Here is a 20,503-nt window from a genome sequence, read left to right as displayed (position 1 = left end):
CCAAGTTACATAGAAGCCCCAAAATACATCAAATTACAGCTTTGCCCAAAATAAACTATGTCAGTCAACTCCTTGCTTTGCCAAAACATCTGTCAATCCATTTGCAGTCCTTATCTAGCTAAAGCTAGAATTGAACCTCTTTGCTAGGATATCAAGTTCCCTGAAAACATGTCTGTATTTCCAGTGAGATGAACTGAAATTTTTGGTCCATGAGACGGCTAATTGTGAGTCTCCTTCGACTTCCAAATCCCTTAATTCTAGCTGTACTGCAAGTCTGAAACCTTGTAAGAGAGCCAGGACTTCAGCCAGAACTGAATCTCCAAAACCAATAGGTCCTGAAAATAGTGTCAACACCACTCCTTGGTGGTTTCTAAAAACTCCCCCTATTCCTGGCCCTTCCTGGATTACCCATCAAACTGCCATCAAAGTTAAACTTTAACTTATTCCAAGCTGGAGGTTTCCAAACCAATCTTACACTTTCAGCAGATTTCACTGTTTGTGCCACTTCAGTCTAGGACATTAATATGTCATTTGTTGAGAATTCTTGGAAAAGATACAAAGTTTTTACCCAATGTGTTGTTCTTACTGTTATGGCTTCAATTAAATCCTCCTTAGATTTGCACCTCATTAAAGATTCTCTGATTCCTTTCTTCCCTAACAGTCCATACCATCACTGCTCTTGCTGCCCTCCACAAGATTCTCCCTCTCTTTTTCTGTGGGATACCCATTTGCAACCTAAGAGACAACAGAGGTGTTTCCAAATACAAGACACAAAGGATTAGGAGATTAACAAGTGATGGAGGGCCTCACCACTTCCCTTGTAGAGGACACACATGAAGAGAGAGGCACTTATTTGGCCTTCTTTTCTGTGGCAATTCACAAGTGTTGATCTTCCCAATGAACACTTCCCAACACAAAGCTTGTACTTTTGGAGGGATAGGTTTGCACCAGATCTCTTTTAATGGGAAGTTCACACCCAATGACCCAAAGGTTCTGATAATACAAGAAGGTTAAAAAAGAAGGCACAAGAGAACACACCATCAGGTGAGGGGGACCAAATTCTTCCATTTAAAGTATTAAGGTCCAAAGAAACATTTTACAGTTTTGACTATGTTAGAATGCTCGAGTCAGGGGTATTTTCGTCATTCTGGTTTATCTTCTTGAAAGTGAAAGGTCTATTGTATCTGAGTTTAAGTTATGTGTCCCATCTTCAATGAGGGACAAAATAATCTTTCTTGTAACTCTAAGTTTTTGAATAAATTCAAGTGGGTCGGCTAGGAGAGAAGTGATTTTACATTCTCTCTTCTAGTCTGGCCGAATACTCTTCTTCTTCTTCTTCTTCTTTCTCTTTTCTTTCTTCTTTCTTCTTCTCTACTTTGACCTAGAATCTACTAGGGTTTACTCACATGGTATCAGAGCCATAAGGTCTCGTGTTCTCTCCTCTTGCTGCTGTCCTCTTCCTGGGTTCGCCGCCAGCTTTACAGTAGTTTTCATCTTTCAGCTGACCTGATTGGAGATTTGATAAAGGGCTGAAAAAGGAGTTGTCGTTTTGAGGGCCTGGAGGTGAGAATGCCTCTGGCCGGTGCTGTGGTGGTCGTTGAAGTGGTACACTAGACCCTCTATTCAGTGTACGAAGAGGGCTGAACGTAGACAGGTATGAACACTGTTGTCGTGTGCTCAAATAATGAACTGTGAATGCTATTTTGTGCTTCAAAAGTTAGTTGTTGTGGAGCTTGGTGAGACTGATACGCATATCAGTCATGTTCTTTTTTTTTTCCTTGCTCATATGTGTGCTGAAAGAAGAGTCATAGACTGCTTAAGTCCACAACAGCAGTGGCGTGGTGGTGGTTGTGTCATGGTGGCTGACATATCTATGATTCAAAATGCTTAAAAGTGAACTCCTAGACCTTGCGTGTAATCAGTTCTGCAGTATGAAGAACAAGTGTTTGATGAAATGACTGAGTGATTTCAGCCTTGGCGTGTTGATGGTAAATGGTCCTGCAGTGTGCAGTCAAGGTGTTTGATGTGTTGACTGAATGATTTCAACCTTAGTGTGTAGTGTGTAATGTGCAGTTGAAGAAGTTGGAGTTGGTGGTATCATAAGTGAGATAAGTCTTGTGAAGTGTGTGAGGTTGTGGTGTATATTTGAAGGTGAAATAATTAAGGTGGCTTCATTTGCAGATGGGAATGACAACAAAATAGGCATCATGCCTTCTCCAGATTACCTAAGTGTTCAAATGACATCCATCAAGTTGAATGGTGAGAATTATGTACCATGGGCAAAATCCGTGGAGGTGTTCTTGAAGGCCAAGAGGAAAGTAAAACATGTGAGAGAGGAGAAACCTCCCTCTGATTCCCCTGGGTTCAGTGACTGGGAACAAGAAGATGCACAGATAATGACGTGGCTTTGGAACAGCATGGAACCAAAGATTAGTGTGAACTTCATGTTCCTAGATACAGCCAAAGAAATCTGGGATCATGCTAAGAAGTTGTACTCTGGACAAGACAACACAACTAGGGTATATCAGTTGTACCAAGAGTACTTCAATTTCAAGCAAGGGAGTCAAAGCTTAGAAGAGTACTATGCAAGTTTGAGGAACATCCGTAATGAGCTCAATGTGTATCACCCTCTAACATCAGATGTCCAGATCCAACAACAACAACGTGAACAGTTTGATGTGACTAGGTTTCTTGTGGGCTTGAAGGCTGAGTATGAGCCTGTCAGAGCACAGATATTGGAGGGATCCGCTCTCCCCTCACTTGAAGAAGTTTTTGCCCGTCTTAAGAGGACATACATTGAGCCGGTAGAACATTCTTCCTTCTCTGATAGATCTGGTTTGGTAGTGACTAAAGGGAGTGGTCGTGGAAGTAGAAGTGGTGGTGGCAGCAATGGACCTCCAAGCAACCGTGGTGGACACATGTTTAACCGGGCTAGTGGCCGGACTGGAGGCCGTGGAAAAGGAAGGAGTAATGCTCAGAGAAAGTGTACACATTGTGGCTTAGAGGGGCGCACAGTTAATTTCTACTATGATTTGTGTGGTCCACCCAACACTTGGGCTCACCATGCTACGTCTAAGAGTAGCAGCACAATTACTGAAAGCCAGCAAACTGACCCAACCCCCTCCACATCTGCTTGTGCTTCTAGGCAGAAAATGGTGAGTGTACCACATGCAGTATATGAGCAGTTCCTTCAAACATCTCAGCAGAACACCACTACACTTGCCCATTCAGGTATGGCTTGCTTAGCTTCCAAAGCCTCACCTTGGATCATTGACTCCGGAGCCTCGGACCATATGTCTGGGACTCTTGATGTATTTTCTTCCCTTTCTCGCTCCTCCACATCTCAAATAGTTACACTTGCTAATGGTTCTACATCTCCTATTTGTGGTGTTTGTGATGTTGATCTCTCCTCCTTGTCTTTAGCATCTGTTTTATATGTCCCTGTTCCCTTTTAACCTTATGTCTGTTAGCAGATTAACCAAGTCCCTTAATTGTTCTGTAACCTTCTATCCTTCTTCTTGTGTGTTTCAGGATCTCAAGACGGGGAGGAAGATTGGTGGAGGGCATGAAGCAGGTGGTTTATATTACCTTGATGGTGGTGGCCCCGCAGTGGCTTTTTAGTCGTCTCTTACTCCTCTCCAATGGAACTGCAGACTTGGTCATCCCTTTCTCAAGGCTTTGAAGCTGATGGTTCCTTCCTTGAGTCATCTTTCATCATTAGATTGTGAGTCATGTCAATTGGAAAACATCATCGAGTCTCATTTAGTCCGAGAATTGATAGTCGTGTCTCAAGTCCTTTTGCTTTAGTTCATTCTGATGTATGGGGTCCAGTTAAAGTGGTGTCATACAATGGGTATAAGTATTTTGTAATCTTTGTTGATGACTTTTCAAGGATGACATGGATCTATCTTATGAAAGACCGTAGTGAATTGTTCTCTATTTTTCAAAAATTTCATGCTGAAATACACACTCAATTTGGTGTTCATATGAAAATACTTCGCTCCGATAATGCCAAAGAATACAACTCCTCACTATTTCAGCAATACCTAGAACATCATGGGATAATTCATCAAACTTCTTGTGCCTACACCCCGCAACAAAACGGTGTAGCTAAACAAAAAAATAGACACCCCTTTCTCCGTGTTGTTTCCCACTTTGTCTCCATTTCCTCTCACCCCAAGAGTCTTTGGTTGTGTTTGTTTTGTTCAACACTTGGGGCCTGGGGTAGACAAGCTAGATGCTCGAGCTACGAAGTGTATCTTTCTTGGCTACTCGAGGACTCAGAAAGGGTATAAGTGTTATAACCCAAAATCTCATAAATCGTTTGTGTGCTCTGATGTCACATTCTTTGAATCAGTTCCATTTTTCTCAGATGTCGGGGTCTCTTCTTCTCCCTCTGTGGTTCCTCTTCCTGTACCGGTTGTGGACACTCTTCCCGTAGCTCCCATTCCTACTGCAAATGCACATCATATGCCTATTACTACAGAGAGGCCGCCAATTACTCAAGTGTATACCCGCAGAAGTGCTTCGGCCCCTCCTCCACTTCAGCACCTGTCGACAGATCCTGCTACTGCTCCTTCTCCTTCTCCCTTAGATCTTGATCTCCCTATTGCTTTGCAGTTTGGTAAACGTACTTGTACTTCTCATCCCATTTCAGACTGTTTCCACTGCTCACCTTTCTGCTTCTCATTGCAAGTTTATATCATTACTCTCATCTGTTCCCATTCCCAAGATTGTACAGGAAGCCCTTACCTCCCCAGGGTGGCGGCAAGCCATGGAAGAAGAACTCTCTGCTCTACAACATAATCACACGTGGGAACTCACCACTCTTCCTCCTGGTAAGCACACTGTTGGGTGTAAATGGGTCTATACAGTGAAGTATCTTCCCGATGGCAGTGTGGAACGATTGAAGGCAAGGTTAGTAGCCAAGGGCTATTCTCAGTTATATGGTGTGGACTATATGGAGACATTCTCTCCTGTGGCTAAAATTGGTTCAGTTCGGGTGTTGATTTCATTAGTTGCTATGTATGATTGACCTCTCGTACAACTTGACATAAAAAATGCCTTCGTACATGGTGATCTTGTTGAGGAGGTGTATATGGAGCAACCACCAGGGTTTGTTGCTCAGGGGGAGGCTGGTAAGGTGTGTAGGCTCAAAAAGGCAATCTATGGACTGAAACAATCTCCACGTACATGGTTTGGCAGGTTTAGTGAAATGGTGAAGGCCTTTGGGATGAAACAATGTCAGGTTGATCATTCTGTGTTCAGCTATAACTCAAAAGGATGGGAAAATCTTGCTAGTCGTGTATGTGGATGATATTGTCATAACTGGAAGTGACAGCAATGGAATTGATAGGCTGAAGAAATTCTTACAGGACCACTTCAATACGAAAGATCTGGGGAAGCTGAAGTATTTCCTAGGAATAGAGGTTGCGAGGTCAAAACAAGGGATCAACCTATGTCAAAGAAAATATGTTCTTGATCTACTTGAAGAAACAGGGTTGTTAGGTGCTAAACCAACTGAGACTCCTATGGAACTCAATGCCAAGTTGAGTGTGGATGCAGGTGAAGAGTTTGATGATCCTGGAAGATACAGAAGGTTGGTGGGAAAGTTGAACTACCTGACCATTACCCGACCAGATATATCATTTGTTGTGAGTGTGGTGAGTCAGTTTATGCAACATCCTGGGTTCCTCACTAGGAAGCTGTTCTGAGAATTGTTAGGTACCTAAAGGGTGCTCCAGGTTGTGGTTTGTTATACCAAAATGGAGGAACTCTTGAGATAGTAGGGTACACAGATGCTAACTGGGCTGGCTCTATATCAGACAGGAGATCAACCACAGGGTATTGTACCTTCCTAGGTGGCAATCTTGTAACTTGGAAGAGCAAGAAGCAAACAGTGGTGGCAAGAAGTAGTGCAGAAGCAGAGTACAGGGCTATGGCCCATACCATATGTGAACTAGTATGGCTGAAGAACTTACTACAGGAGATGGGATTCTCAATTGACATACCCATGAAACTATACTGTGATAACCAAGCTATTGTTCACATCTCATCCAATCCCGTCTTCCATGAAAGAACTAAACATATTGAGGTGGACTGTCACTTTGTGAGAGAGAAAGTGATAAGTGGGGTAATAACTACATCTCATGTGAGCTCAGGAAGTCAGTGGGCAGATCTCTTCATAAAGGGATTGTCTCGGGGAAGAATAGATTACATTTGTAACAAGATGGGACTATATGATATATACTCTCCAGCTTGAGGGGGAGTGTTAGAATGCTCGAGTCAGGGGTATTTTGGTCATTCTGGTTTATCTTCTTGAAAGTGAAAGGTCTATTGTAGCTGAGTTTAAGTTATGTGTCCCATCTTCTATGAGGGACAAAATAGTCTTTCTTGTAAGTCTAAGTTTTTTGAATAAATTCAAGTGGGTCGGCTAGGAGAGAAGTGATTTTACATTCTCTCTTCTAGTCTGGCCGAATACTCTTCTTCTTCTTCTTCTTCTTTCTCTTTTCTTTCTTCTTTCTTCTTCTCTACTTTGACCTAGAATCTACTAGGGTTTACTCACAGACTATAAGAGAACAAGGGAGTCACACCCACTATTTCTCAGACTTCTTGTAAAACCATATTCCCAACTAAACCCAAGTTCCAAGAGTAGAAAAAATTTAGAGGCAGGTTCAGCCTTATAATTGGACAAAGAGTGAAGGAAATTGCAATTTAAGGGGCAAGTCCCCAACCCAAAGATCCTCCCAGAATAAAACTTTCTCCCCAACCCAAATTTGCATCCCAGTCATTTTCTGCCAAACCATGAATTCTTCCAATGACCTTGTGCCACAACCTATCTCTTTCTAGAGGAAATCTCCAAAGCCATTTACCTAACAAAGTTGTATTTCTCTTAGTCAGATTCCCAATACCAAGGCCTCCTAGTTCTTTAGGCTTGCACACCTGTTCTCCCATTTGATTAGATGATCTCTCCTTTCATTGCTTGGTTCCTACAAAAAATCTCTCATAGTTTTTCCCAAAAGCTTTGCAATTTTGACTGGTATTCTAAAGGTGGACAGGAGGTAGGTAGGCAAGTTGGCTAGGGTGGATCTATATAAAGTGATTCTACCTCCCATAGAGATGTAATTCCTCTTTCATAAAGCTATTTTTTTCTAAATCTTTATACTACTTGTTTCCAAAAGCTTTCTGACATAGGATTACCCTATAAAGGCAGACCAAGATACTCTACGGACCAACTTCTAACCTCACATCCTAGTATTCCTGCTACCTCTTGGATATCTTGTTCTCCCACATTAATTCCTACCATACAACTCTTCCTCAGTTCACTTTCAACATCAAAACCCTTTGAAATCCATCCACTATAATTTTTAAGTTTCTCACACTAGATTCACTACAGTCCTCACAAAAGATGATTATATCGTCTGCAAATTGTAAGTGGATAACAATAGCCTCATTCCTGCCAACTCTCCAACCCTTACGCACATTATCTAGATTAGCTTTAACAATCAATTTGCTTAGCACTTCAGCAATAAAGGTAAAAAGGAAGGGGGAGATGGGACCTCCCTACCTTAAGCTTATTTTTTCTAGGAAGAAGTCCTTAGCAACACCATTTAATAGAACCGAGAAATGCACTAAACTAATGCATGCTTTAATCCATTTCTCTCCCAATCCAAATTTTTCCTCCAACCAAAATTTTATTTGATCAATGAATTTTGGGTTTTCTAGCCACATATTTTCAAACATGAAAGGTGTGGGGCCTCCTAGACAGGTCTTCTGTGCCTAATTTTTGTTTAAATCTTTGTCTTTCCTTTCTCTCATTTTCCTCCCTCATAAGTGCCTAATTTATGGTAAATCTCATCATAAGACCTAAGTTTAAATTCATTCACTTTCTTCTTAACTTCCTTTTGTATGGTTTTATATTTTTCCCAATTTTCTACCTTTCTAGCTTTTTGCCATTCTTTGTAACATGCTCATTTTAATCTGATTATATTTTGAACATCCTCATTCCACCACTAAGTTTTTTAATGCTTTTCCATCTCCCTTTATATTCTTGTAAGACATCCTTTGCTACTTTCTTTATGTTTTCCATTTCAAGCCAAATATCATTAATCTTTCCATCTAAATTCCAATTCCCTTCTATTACCAACCTATTTCTAAATTGAGCTATCTTTTCTCCTTTTAGGTTTTCCCACCTAATTTTATTCCCTATTTCTCTTCCATTTCCTGATGGGCACAACTACCACCATCGATATGTGTTGTTTTGTTAAGCTTTCTCCCAAAATAACTTTGCAATTTTTACACATCATTTGTTATGAAAAAAAAATCTAGTTGAATTATGTTTGATCCACTTTTAAATGTTATTAGTTGTTCATCCTTCTTTTGGAAAAATGTGTTTAAAATTGCCATATCATAAGTTACTACAACACTGATTTCAGATCATATGTCATCAATAAATAAAAGAGATCACTTTTAAAGGTTATTAAGTTATTCAATATTTCTCTAACAAACCAATTACATAAGAGAACCGTATTTAAATAGTTCTTTGGAAATAAGGATCCAACAGCTATTCTTCCCTTATTAAAACAATAAAAAAATATAGCTTTAGGGCAACAATTACTTATGATCCAAAACAAGACTATTGATATAGGAGCAAAGAATTTTTTTTTCTTCTTTTTATAACTTTAAATTTTCTCATGTCAACAATTTCGTCCTTTTGTGCAAACTATGTTCAACTTCTCTGATGCTTGGATAGCCACCATAGATCTTTATAATCTGTTATCTTACCAAATATGATTTCAAAGGTCCCCCTAGAACCCTAGTTTCTATAGTTTTAAAATTTTTGCCTAAAACTAGTATATATGTCCTTTTGTGCAAAATGTATGCCAAACCTAACTAAAATTGTTCACACTCTACAACTCTATTCTAACCATACCCATGAAATCTGATTATTCCTATCCTAGACTTACTTTATTGAAGTTTTTCACCATCCTAGGAGAAACCTACCATTCCTGATTCTTGTGATAAGTCCATAGACCTTTTCAAACCTACAATCTCTATTTTCAGTTTAAATCACCCCTAAAACCATCCTAACCTCCCTAGACTAATAAATTGGCCATACAAATTCTACATAAATAGGGATTAGATCTTGTTAGGTACCAAAGCTATAAGCCATTCAGCCTTATATCCACTGTGGAACAAACATGACACATCAGGAATCTTCCAAACAACTTGCAGAATCTCCAGAATAACCAAATAATAAGATCAGCACAATAAAATATTAGAAATCACTAATAAAGAAATATCAGATCAATCTGTAGATTTATCTAAGATTACAATTCTTCCCATCTAGATCCACAAACACAAGAATCGGATTTCTTTCAAATTATTATTGGGTCTTTTGTTGAGCCAAAGGCATCAATTTCTTAGTTAGGGCATCCTCTACAGATCACCCCAGGCCTGTGGACCCCATAGGAACCTAATAGAATCCAAGTGAGAAAACCGCAATTTTTCGCAGGACTCTATGAAACTCTGATCCAGAGATATCTTCTTCTTTGTCTTATTCCATGTCTTCATTAGGATTTCAATTGCACTGGTGAATTCACATAGGTTATTTCTATTGGATTACAAAACCCCCCAACTCCATATATTAGGTTCAAGTTAATAGTAACGCAAGTTGTTATTAAATCATATAGCACTGATGTGCATGTTTTTATGCATTGTATAGCATCCAATTTGAAAGTTTTAAACATCTTCAAACAACCATTTCAAGTTTCAACTTGAAACAAAATGGATACAGGGAATAGGTTGAGGATCATATACAAGCTACCAGTAGTTCAAGATTAGATTCAGTTAACATTTTTCAAATGCATCTAATATTTGGAAATTATAAAAAATAAAAAATTATTATAATGTCAAAGTAATATCATAATCTTAAATTCATATTTTTTTATAAATGAAAGTAGTTTTATTAATTCAAATAACAAAGTACAGTCAACCTAGGAGGAGGCACGAGATGTTACCTCCCCTAAGGACTGAACCATATACACTAAAGTACAGTCATAGTCCATTTAACTTTCTTTAACAGATCCCTGTAGCCCCAACAAGCTGTTTCTGGACTTGTCAGCCAGCCCACTACTACCTTGGAAATAAGAAATAGACCATATTTCAGATTCCTCCCCATCTACACCAAATGAAAGACCACTGAACAGTGATCAAGTAACCAAAAAATAAATAAATAAGGATGTTCTACCACATTTAGTAGCTCTCATAATTGATTTGCTGATGAAAGGCACTTTAGAACACATTGCAGCAACCACCTGCATGATAGTTTTAAACAGTAATTGAACTTTTTGATGACCAGAATAACAAATCTTCATAGATGTAATTTAAGAGCATAGAGAATCCATTTGCCTGTCAAGGACTTCTATACTGTGGAGCCATATCATTAAGTTTATTATTAATCACCCAAAATAATATAAACATAGAAATGAGAGTAAAGAAATAGGAGAAGAAATAAACAAGACAATAAGATGGTGTTGGAAGGAAATTACGTTTAACATTATTATTATTGTTGGGGGTACTTATGCCTTTATATATTTTGGATAAAACCTATGATGCCAGAAAGACATGATACTGGAAGAGTTTTGACCAATCAGAACCGCCCTATGAATTTTGATGAATACTACCTGATTGGTTACCATTTCTATAACGCAAGATGATTAGTGATCAATTTTTCTAGTATCATAGTTGAACCCATGTACTTCAGGTTATTTTTGTCTTTTTATTATGACTTATGATTATGAGGAGTAGATAAGTCATAGGTCTTGTATTAGTGTATCTCAACTTAAAAATACATGGGAAGGTAGCCAATGCTGCATGGCAGTCTTTTCATGTTTCTGTTTCTTTTTTTAACTCCAAATATCTCAGTGGATGGGTGACTGCTGTAGAAGTTTATTAAATCTCAAAAGGAAAAGCCTTTGGGGAGGACTTAAATACCTTACCCCTTTAAGAAGCTGTACAAGAGGCCATCAGCTCATAACATATCCAAAAAGACAGATGCACCTATACAATCATTTACATCGAAGAAAAAGTAAACCTATACCATCATCAGCCTCAAACTGCCGAATGTGACCTGGAAAATAAGAATACAAAGTATAACAAAACTCCCTACCAAAGTCACAAGCCAAATTAGCAAGATCATCTGCAGCTTTACTACCTTCCCTATAGTATTGGACAAAGTGTATCTCTATATTAACAGCTTCTTTTTGAATTGCTTCCGACCAATGTGGGAAAGCCTTACCACTTAAAATGTCCACCAAAATGCTAGAACTAAAAAAACACCATTATCTTCTTGAAGCCAAGACTTTTAGCATGTTTAACTCCCATTAAGGCTGCACAACATTCAGCCACCATATTAGTCCCCATACAAAATAAGGCTGCATAAACAAAGATGACCTCATTAGATGATGTTCTAATAATGCAACCACCACCACTCAGGCCTGGGTTGCCCCGATATGCACCATCAACATTGATGACCACTTCACCATTTGAAGGAGCCATCCAATAAACCAATTTGAATCTAGAGGCTCTTGCCACTTGAAATCTATTTCCCAAAGTGTCCACCTGATTGCATTGAACATAATTCATTGCTTTGGGGAATTTCATACTGTGTGTTAGATTTAGTTTTATTTCTGCTGATACAGTGTTGTCAGTTTAGGATGTTGTTAGCATGTTCTTTTCTTTGTTTAAGTTCTTATTTGTTGTAAAATAAAGAGGAAGAGAAGAAGAAATAAAAAGGGAGAGAAGAAGAAAAACTTCTGTATTGATAATGTGTTGATAAAACATGTTGAGCATACAACTTAAATAAGAAAAGATAGGAGAGACAAACTCCTAGAATCTCTCTCAATTAGGGATTGATTAAATCTTTCCCTTAATCCTAGGATATGACTTTCCTAATTTTATTCAAATCTAATCTTTCCTAAATTTATTCAAATCTGTAATCAATCAAATCAAATCTTTCTAAATTTGCAGCAAATCATATCTTTCTTAATTTTCCGCAAATCATATCTTGCCGACATTATTATTAGGGTGTGCCGCAAGGGGCATGTTTGTAATTTTCTTTTCTTTTATTTTACATCATGTTAATATAAATAGGAAGCTGGGCACTGCCAGCTCAACTTTTTGACTCTCAAACACTTTTCTTCCTCTCCTCTTCTCTCTCTCCTCTCCTAGAAAGAAAACATGGTATCAGAGCATAACTTTGGGTGATAGGAGTCTCTTTTCTCCTCTGAATCACATTCATTCCACCCAGTTTTCTGATTCCTGGACAGTGAAGGAAAGAAACCCTAATCAGACTGATCAGAACCAACTGTTGCTGTTTTTTCTGGGTTCTTCCTTGGTCATAGCACCAAGGTAACCCTAGTAGGAGGGGGCCAATGCTGTGAAGGCTCTCTTTCTTTTGACCAATGCTGTGAAGATTTAGTTTTGGACCTGCACCTTTGTACAGGTGCTGTACAGGGGTGTGTGATCCCCTTTTGTCACAGGTATGTGTTGTGATTGGTTGGTGTGTGTTGTGCGTAGACCAATGGTAACTGAAGTCTAATTTTCTGGATTGTTCCAGGATTGTTTAATTGCTGCTAGAGGATTTCAGCAGAATGGTTTGTTATTTCTCGACTGTTTTTTGAACTGTTTAGTTGAAGTCTAATTTTCTGGACTGTTCCTGGATGGTTTAATTACTGCTAGAGGATTTCAGCAGTGTGGTTTGTTATTTCTCGACTGTTTTTTGAACTGTTTAGTTGCTGCCATTGGACTTCAGCAGTGAGTTCTCTATTTCAGAAGCAAATTTCTTGGTGTTTAGTGCCCTAATTGTGACTGTGAGAGGTAATAGTTGAGTGGGGACTAGTCTTGTGCACCTGTGGTTTGAGTTTTGTCTTGTAGCCTTTGTTTCTGTCAATGGCAAATGATGATTCTGCCTCATTTGGGGTTACATCAACCTGTAGTACGGTTGGTATGGGAGCTGATAATATGATATTTCTTATGCCGATTAACCCTTTAAATGGCCTAAACTACCTAGGGTGGGCTAAAGGTGTAAAACTTTACGTAACAGCAAGGGGAAAAGCTAGGTACATAAATGGAAGAGTGAAAGAACCCAAGAATAGGACAGCTGAATGTGATAGGTGGGACCAAGAGAACAGTATGGTTATGTCCTGGCTTCTTGCAGCCATGGAACCTGATGTGAAGAAGAACTTTATGTGGGCAGACACTGCTAGTGAAATACGGGAACAAGACAAAACCACCTATTCTGAGCAAAGGCACTATGCAAGATTTACCAAATACAAGCAGAATCCTCAACCTGTAAACAGGGGAACCGTAGTTTGTCAGCCTATCATTCAGCCCTTACTTCAATATGGAAGGAGTCGAACCACTATCAAGCTATAAAATGGCAACATGATAATGATGCTAAAGCCTATAAGAAGTTGGTTTCTCAGCAGCGGGTTTTTGCTTTTTTGTTGGGACTAAACCCCGTATATGAACCTTTTAGAGTTCAGATTTTAGGGAGTAAAGAGTTGCCTTCAGTTCAAGGTGTATGCCTTGGTTCAGCCTGAGGAAAGTAGGCGGAGTGTGATGGTTACAACTAAGGGGGAGCAACATGTGGCATTAGCTGGGTTAGAGGTGTAAATCGGGCTGGGCGCACGAAGGCTCACGGGCCGTGCCAGGCCCGGCACGGAGGTCCATGCCGTGCTAGGCCGGGGGTTCGAGGCCCATGGGCTGGCACCGCATGCCGGCACGGCCCGTAGCGGGCCGCACTCGGCCCGCCCGGAATATAGCCGTTGCCCCCCCCAAAGGGGCCCAACGGCTAGTCTCTTCTCTCTCTCTCATACTCATACATTCTCAATTCTCTACAATCTGAGTAAATCTGATTAGTTGATTGTCTGATTCTGCATTCTCCAATTCTCAATTCTCAAATTTATTGAAGTTTCGACTTTCAACAAGAAGAAGGCTTGCTCAACCAGCTCAAGTATCTCAATTTTGAAGGCTTGGACGTTGAAAGGCTTCAACTGTTGAAATCAAATTGGGATTTTGAACCAGCAATCTGGGTAAGTCGAATTACATTAGTTTTTATCTTTTTAGAATTAAAAAAAAAATGGTCGACTCTTCAAAAAATCGATTCCCCAGCATGTTCACCATTGATGATATTCAATCGCATCATGATAGTGTTAGCACTGATGCGATTGATGCCGATGGAAGTAGAACTTTCACCCCTGGTACTGATACTAGGGGGAAAAGGAAGGCCTCTAAGCTGAGCAGCCCAGTTTGGAAAATTTTCAAAGTAGAGGAGAGGATATTGAGGGGAAGGGGAAAAGGGCCGTTTGCCAAAAATGTAGGAAGGACTTTATTTATTGTAGCAAGGGTGGTACGGGTCATTTGAGCAACATTTTCTCACACATGAGCGAGAAGAAGATGAAGGGAGAGAAACAACCCAAACACAGATTGGGAGGGGGAATAGTTTTGGTACTTTTAAATATTCACAAGAAAAAATGAGACAAGAACTTGCTAAGTATATTGTACATGCAGAACAACCATTTATATTAGTTGGAGATCCAAAGCTAGAAAAATGGTTGCGTAGTTCTGTAAACCCACAATATAAAAAAGTTTCTAGGAATACTATAAGAACTAATGCTTTAAAAATTTTTTACTCATATAAACAAAATTTAATTTCTTTGTTAGCAAATCTTAATTCTAAAGTTGCAATTACTTCGGATGTTTGGACATCCAAATTTAATATTAGTTATATTGTGTTACCGGCCATTTCATTTATGAAAATTGGCTTTTGAATAAAAGAACTTTAAGTTTTACTAGGCTTGAATGGCCACATAGTGGCCCAACTATTGCTACAAGTATTTTAAATACTTTGCATGATTAGTTTTGATAATGCCAGCAACAATGATTCTGCAATAAACATTTTAAAATCTCAATTAAGAACATGCTTAAATGGTAAATTATTTCATATTAGATGCGCATGTCCAATCTTAAATTAGAAATTGTATTATATATATAAAACGTTCAGGGGCAAGAAAACAAGAATTTAAATATTTATGTCAAAATTATGGTTTAAAATATATAAAATTTTATATTAGATGTAAAGCATAGGTGGAATTATACCTATGCTATGTCAGAAAGTTGTATATCTCATAAACAAATTATTTCTTATTTTTATAATTTAAAAATGCCTAATGATATGATATTTGAGGAAGGCTAAGAAATGGCAGTCTGTATAAGAGATTTTTTAAAACATTTTTATGGTGCAACTAATGAATTATCTGGAATTTATTATCAAACTAGTTGTAATTTACCTTATTGATTAATGGTAATTAGTGATTGTTTTGCAAAATATAGAAATAATCCACAATTTCAATGTATTGTTGGAATTATGGAAAATAAATTTAAAAAATATTGGGAGAACATTTCTCCCCTTTATTGTTTAGCTACAATATTAGACCCTAGGATTAGGAAAGATGGTTTAGATATTTTACTTGAATCGTATTGTGAAAATATGAATATTGATATAGGAAATAAAGAAGAACAAATTAATAATTTATTATTTGAAATGTACAGTTTGTATGAATCTGAAGTTGTAGGAAATATTCCTACAACTTGTTCATCATCTTCTTCTACTTTTGGCCTTGAGCCCACTAGTAGAAGAGAAAAACATTTTTATTTAATAAGTAAAAGGCAAAAATCTGCTAGTTCTACAACAAGTTCATTTACTGAACTTAATTTTTATTTACAAGCAATTTTTTTCTAATTTAGGTGAAGGATCAAATAATTTTGATATTTTAGCCTGGTGGAGTGAACATTCGAAAAATTATCCGGTTCTCACTGCCATGGCACGTGATCTACTAACCCCTCTGATGTCTACAGTTCCATCGGAGTCTTGTTTTAGTGCAAGTACCAGGGTGCTGGATGACAAAAGAAGCTGCATGAACGATGAGAGCATAGAGATGTGCATCTGCTTCAAGGATTGGCTAGATGCAGAAGATAGATTACAAGACAAGGGAGGGCATGATACCACACCAGATATTTCACCCGAAGAAGATGATGAAAGTCATGAATGATGATTCTTGAATTTGACTACTTGTATAGAATTTTTTATTTTTTCAAATTATTGTAATTTTATTTAATTTATTTGATTTTTTTAAATTTTTTAACAATGTAATTTTGTACTTTCAATTTGTAACCATATTGTATTTTTTATATTTTATTAATTTATTCCATTTTCATATTTCATTCATCCAAGTATCCAATGATCCAATCATTGTATTTGTAATTTGTACCATTCAAATTTAAATGAAATAAAATTCCTATTTTTCTTCCAATTTGTTATTCCATCATTCTTATTTCAATTTGGTTAAGTATTCTTTTCCATTTATGTGTTAGATAACTTAGATTTCTCATTTCTTAATTTTTTAAATAGTTCCCAATTCCCAAAGTTCAAAGGAAAGTTAAATATTTTAGTTTTACAATTTTACTTCGAAAAGAAATCAAAATTTTCAAAAATAACAAAAATAAAATAAAAAATAAAAAACGATGCAGCCCGGTTCGTCCCAGGCCTAAGGCCCGCCCTGTGGCCCAGCCCGGCATGGCCCAAGCCCACGGCACGGCCTGCAGCCCGGCCCGGCCCAAGCTTGCAGCACGGCATAGCATGGGCCCGCCTGGGCCTAGGCCATGGGCCGTGTCGGGCCGACCCCCAAAATTTCCACCAGGGAGGGCGGCACAGCCCGTGACGGCCCAAAGGCCAGCATAGCACGGCCCGCTTTTAGTGCGGGCCGTGCCGTGCCAGACCGGCATGGCCCACTTTACACCTAGCTGGGGTGTCGACTGCATCATATGGTAGGGCCTTGCGCCAAATGGAAGTTCAATTACTGGTACCCCTTCTACTTCATTTGCGTCTACATCAGGTAATGCAGCCTCTGCTTTCCATGTATCCTTTGCTACATTGATTCCCCCTAGACCATTAACTCAGGGGCCTCCAACCACATGACTGATAATCCAAACCTTTTTCAATCTTATAACCTTTTGTCAAGAAGGGACAAGGCGAGACTTGCAAATGGATCATTCTCCTCCATTGCAAGCCAAGGATCAATATCCCTTCCTCATGGACTTAACCTGAATAATGTTTTGCATATCCCTCAACTTCCCATCAATCTGCTTTCCATTAGTAGTATCACAAACTCTTTAAACTGTAGTGAAACCTTTTTTCCTAGTTCATGTGTTTTTCAGGATCTAACTTCTGGGAGGACAATTGGTAGAAGAAGCTTAGTGGATGGTCTCTACACTCTCAGCAACAAGGTTGGTTTCTCGGTGTCATCCTTAGAGTCACATAGTTAGTCAAATAAGAGTCAAATTTTTTTTTGTGGCATAATCGGTTAGATCATATCTTTTGAAATAATGAAGCCTTTGTTTCCATATTTATTTAAGTCATGTCCAGTGTCAAACATGTCAGTTGAGCAAGCAATGTAAAACAATATTTCATTCAAGTAATAAAAGATCCAAGTTTCCCTTTCCATATTGTGTATTCTGATGTGTGGGGGGCTACTACTATAACTTCGGAGGGTGAGTATAAGTACTTTATCACGTTGATTGATAATTTCTCCCGCTATACATGGGTATTTCCCATGTGTAGTAAAGACAAAGTTCCAAAGATTGTGAGGGATTTCCAGAGGATGGTGTTTACACAATTTCATGTTGAAATTCAAATTTTTTAATCAAATAATGCAAAGGAATATTTCCATGGTGAGCTCAACGAGTTCTTTGCTTCCCATGGATCCATTCATAGGAGCTCATGTGCAAGAACACTACAACAAAATGGTGTTGTAAAAAGAAAGAACAAACACCTCCTTGAGGTCACATGAGGGATGATGTTACACATGAATGTACCAAAACATTTTTGGATAAATATTGTACTACTTGCTACTGCTTATGTAATCAATCGCATGCCCTCTAGAGTACTGAACTACAAGGCCCCTCATCAGTTGTTGTTCCCCCAATCTCCTTTGTTTTCCATTCCCATGAGAGTGTTTGGTTGTCATGCTTTTATCCATGATTTATCTTTGTCTCGTGGTAAGTTAGACCCTCGGTCTATGCTTCTAATCACTACCAATAACGTTCATTCCTCCTCCAAAGTATTTCAATAAAAATTAAACAACAAAAACTTCTCCAATCAATTGACTAAAATAAAATACCACAAAGGTGCTCCTAGTGAAGAATCTAGCAACCCAAGAATAAGAGAGAAGAGAGATTCTCTAATTGATCTTTCCAAAAACAATACAAAACTCTCCAAATACAATTGATCTTAATTTTTAGGAAGAACAATCCCAGAAAATGCAAATTACTTCAAAGAAATCAACCCAAGAATAATCTAGTAGAATTCACCCCAACCCAAGAGAAGGACAAACTAGAGAAAGTGTGGTTGATCTCAGTAAAAATTTCAGATCTTGCTCCAACAGCAATCAATCTCCCATTATGATTAATAAGTCCAGAAAAAGACAAGTACTAATCCCTGTTAGATTATTCTGATCACAAGTAAGAATTACTCCCTCTTCACTCTGGTTTTTCCTGATTTTGGGCAATTCTCCAAGACAACTCCTTGTGCAGCAGCAAGACAATAAAATCTTCAAAAACCAAACTAGAAACCAATGATCAACCATCTTTATAAATTAATTTGAAGTCAGATAGTCTAGAGACTGCATAAAGATCACCTACAAAGCTGTAGATTGTGATCTTATACCAACTTGAATAATTTCAGCAATAAAAAGGATAAAAATAATGCAGAAAACAAGATTGGAAGAAGCAAGAGAGGTAAAAGGAATAGGAAGAAGAGAGAAGAAAAGAATGGGAGGAAGTGACTCAAGTCATGGGGCTTGAGAGAGTCTCTTTATCTTTTATATCCATCCAATAAGATGAAATTACATCAGTACCCTTCGTAGGCCAGCAACAATAAAATAATAAAGAAACATGGCCCATGGACCCAGTAATAAACACATAAACAGCCCACTAATCTAAACATAAAAAAATAAATAAAAGACAGCAGTCCCAATAACTAAAGAAATATATGTATCACCTATCAACAGACCTACAGATCCTTGTTTAAATTTTCAGAAGAATGCAGATTTGAGATGAGGGGCTGTTGGAACCTCCTCAACATGATTCATGGCTTTCAGGCTGGGTGTCTCACCAGGGGTATTTTGTCACCTAGTCAAAACCTTGACAACTATGGATTTAGGAAATGGAATCAATCCCATTTCCCATAACTGAATTCCCGTTGTTACAACATTCTAACATTTCATGTCATAAAACAAAATAAATGACATGATTATTCTAACATGCTAGTTTTTTCCACAGGTAAGTTGAGTTCTCAACATATATAATATTGCTGATATACATCAATTTATGAATACAGAAATAGGAAGAAACTTATTGTGTATACACTGAAAAAGGAAACACCAATATATAAATATTTTGATTTGAAAGTGCAACAAAGAACATATGCCTATCGAAAATTCCCCATTAAATGCACTTATGAAGCATGAACATGAAAGAAAAGGAAGTTATGAATTGAGAATGCATATATTGTTATCCCTTCCAGGTAGAGCTACATATAAATTTAAGAATACTAGTGTAATTGCTTTAGTTTCTGAACTCTTATCCAATGCTAACCATCAACCAGTCCTACTAAAAGAATATTCAAAATCAAGATAACCACAAATAGCATATATGGGTAGGAAGAATAAAATAATTTTGACAAAAAATTGAGCTAGATAGTTCAAAACAAGGAATATATAAATACCATGAAATGGATAGTTTCTTATGATAAAACTTACAGGAGGAGGAGTTTCTTCCAAGGATGAAAAATGAGATTTTGGAATAATAAGTGAGTGCCTGATAAAACAAAATGGGCCAAAGAATGAAATTAGGAGACAATCTATTTTGTTTATACGGTTGATAGGTGCCAACAAAGTTGCTAGGGTTCAGATAAAATTGATTCATGGGTTCCATGTCTGACTGGAATTCATAAAAGTTCCACATATTAGTTTGGTAACACTTTTTTTTTTTGATGAATTAGTTTGGTAACACATTTAGATAATTAGACCCAATGCTTAGTTTGTACTCTTTATACAAGTCTATTTAGTTCATTGTAAGCAGAATAATTTAGTAGCATTTCCTGAACCTGGAATGTTAAAATTTCAGTTGCTTTAGAAAATGATTTTTGTTCACTTGCAACACAGAGCCAGTCTGGTTTTATGAATTTACATCTTACTTTCACAGATATTACTGATGTAGACAACCTCAAAATTACTAGTATAAGAAATCAGATGCTTGCTACTTGAAATAAGTTCAAATTTACTTATTAAATTAAACAATAATTCAATTTACAACTTTTAATTGAATTCTGATTAAAGTAATCATCTCAAACCTTAATCCTATTTTTTCACCACCAAATTTA

At 37.8% G+C, this 20,503-nt stretch overlaps 1 protein-coding gene across 3 annotated transcripts in view; it reads right to left on the bottom strand.

The window, feature by feature from the left end:
* The window catches only part of HINT3 (histidine triad nucleotide-binding 3), a 59,475-nt gene that overhangs the window by 13,611 nt on the left and 25,361 nt on the right, over positions 1–20,503 (bottom strand). For all 3 annotated transcript variants that reach the window (XM_010243210.3, XM_088902035.1, XM_010243211.3), the window contains exons 3-4: positions 19,881–19,938; positions 10,250–10,316 (exon numbers count right to left, since the gene is read on the bottom strand). In XM_010243210.3, the coding sequence (XP_010241512.1) occupies positions 10,250–10,316; positions 19,881–19,938 (125 nt within the window). The remainder of the gene's footprint in view (positions 1–10,249; positions 10,317–19,880; positions 19,939–20,503) is intronic.

Source organism: Nelumbo nucifera, chromosome 1 (assembly GCF_055504915.1).
Source record: "Nelumbo nucifera cultivar China Antique chromosome 1, China Antique-T2T, whole genome shotgun sequence".
NCBI classification, from domain to species: Eukaryota; Viridiplantae; Streptophyta; class Magnoliopsida; order Proteales; family Nelumbonaceae; genus Nelumbo; species Nelumbo nucifera.
This window is presented reverse-complemented; position numbering and strand designations above follow the sequence as displayed.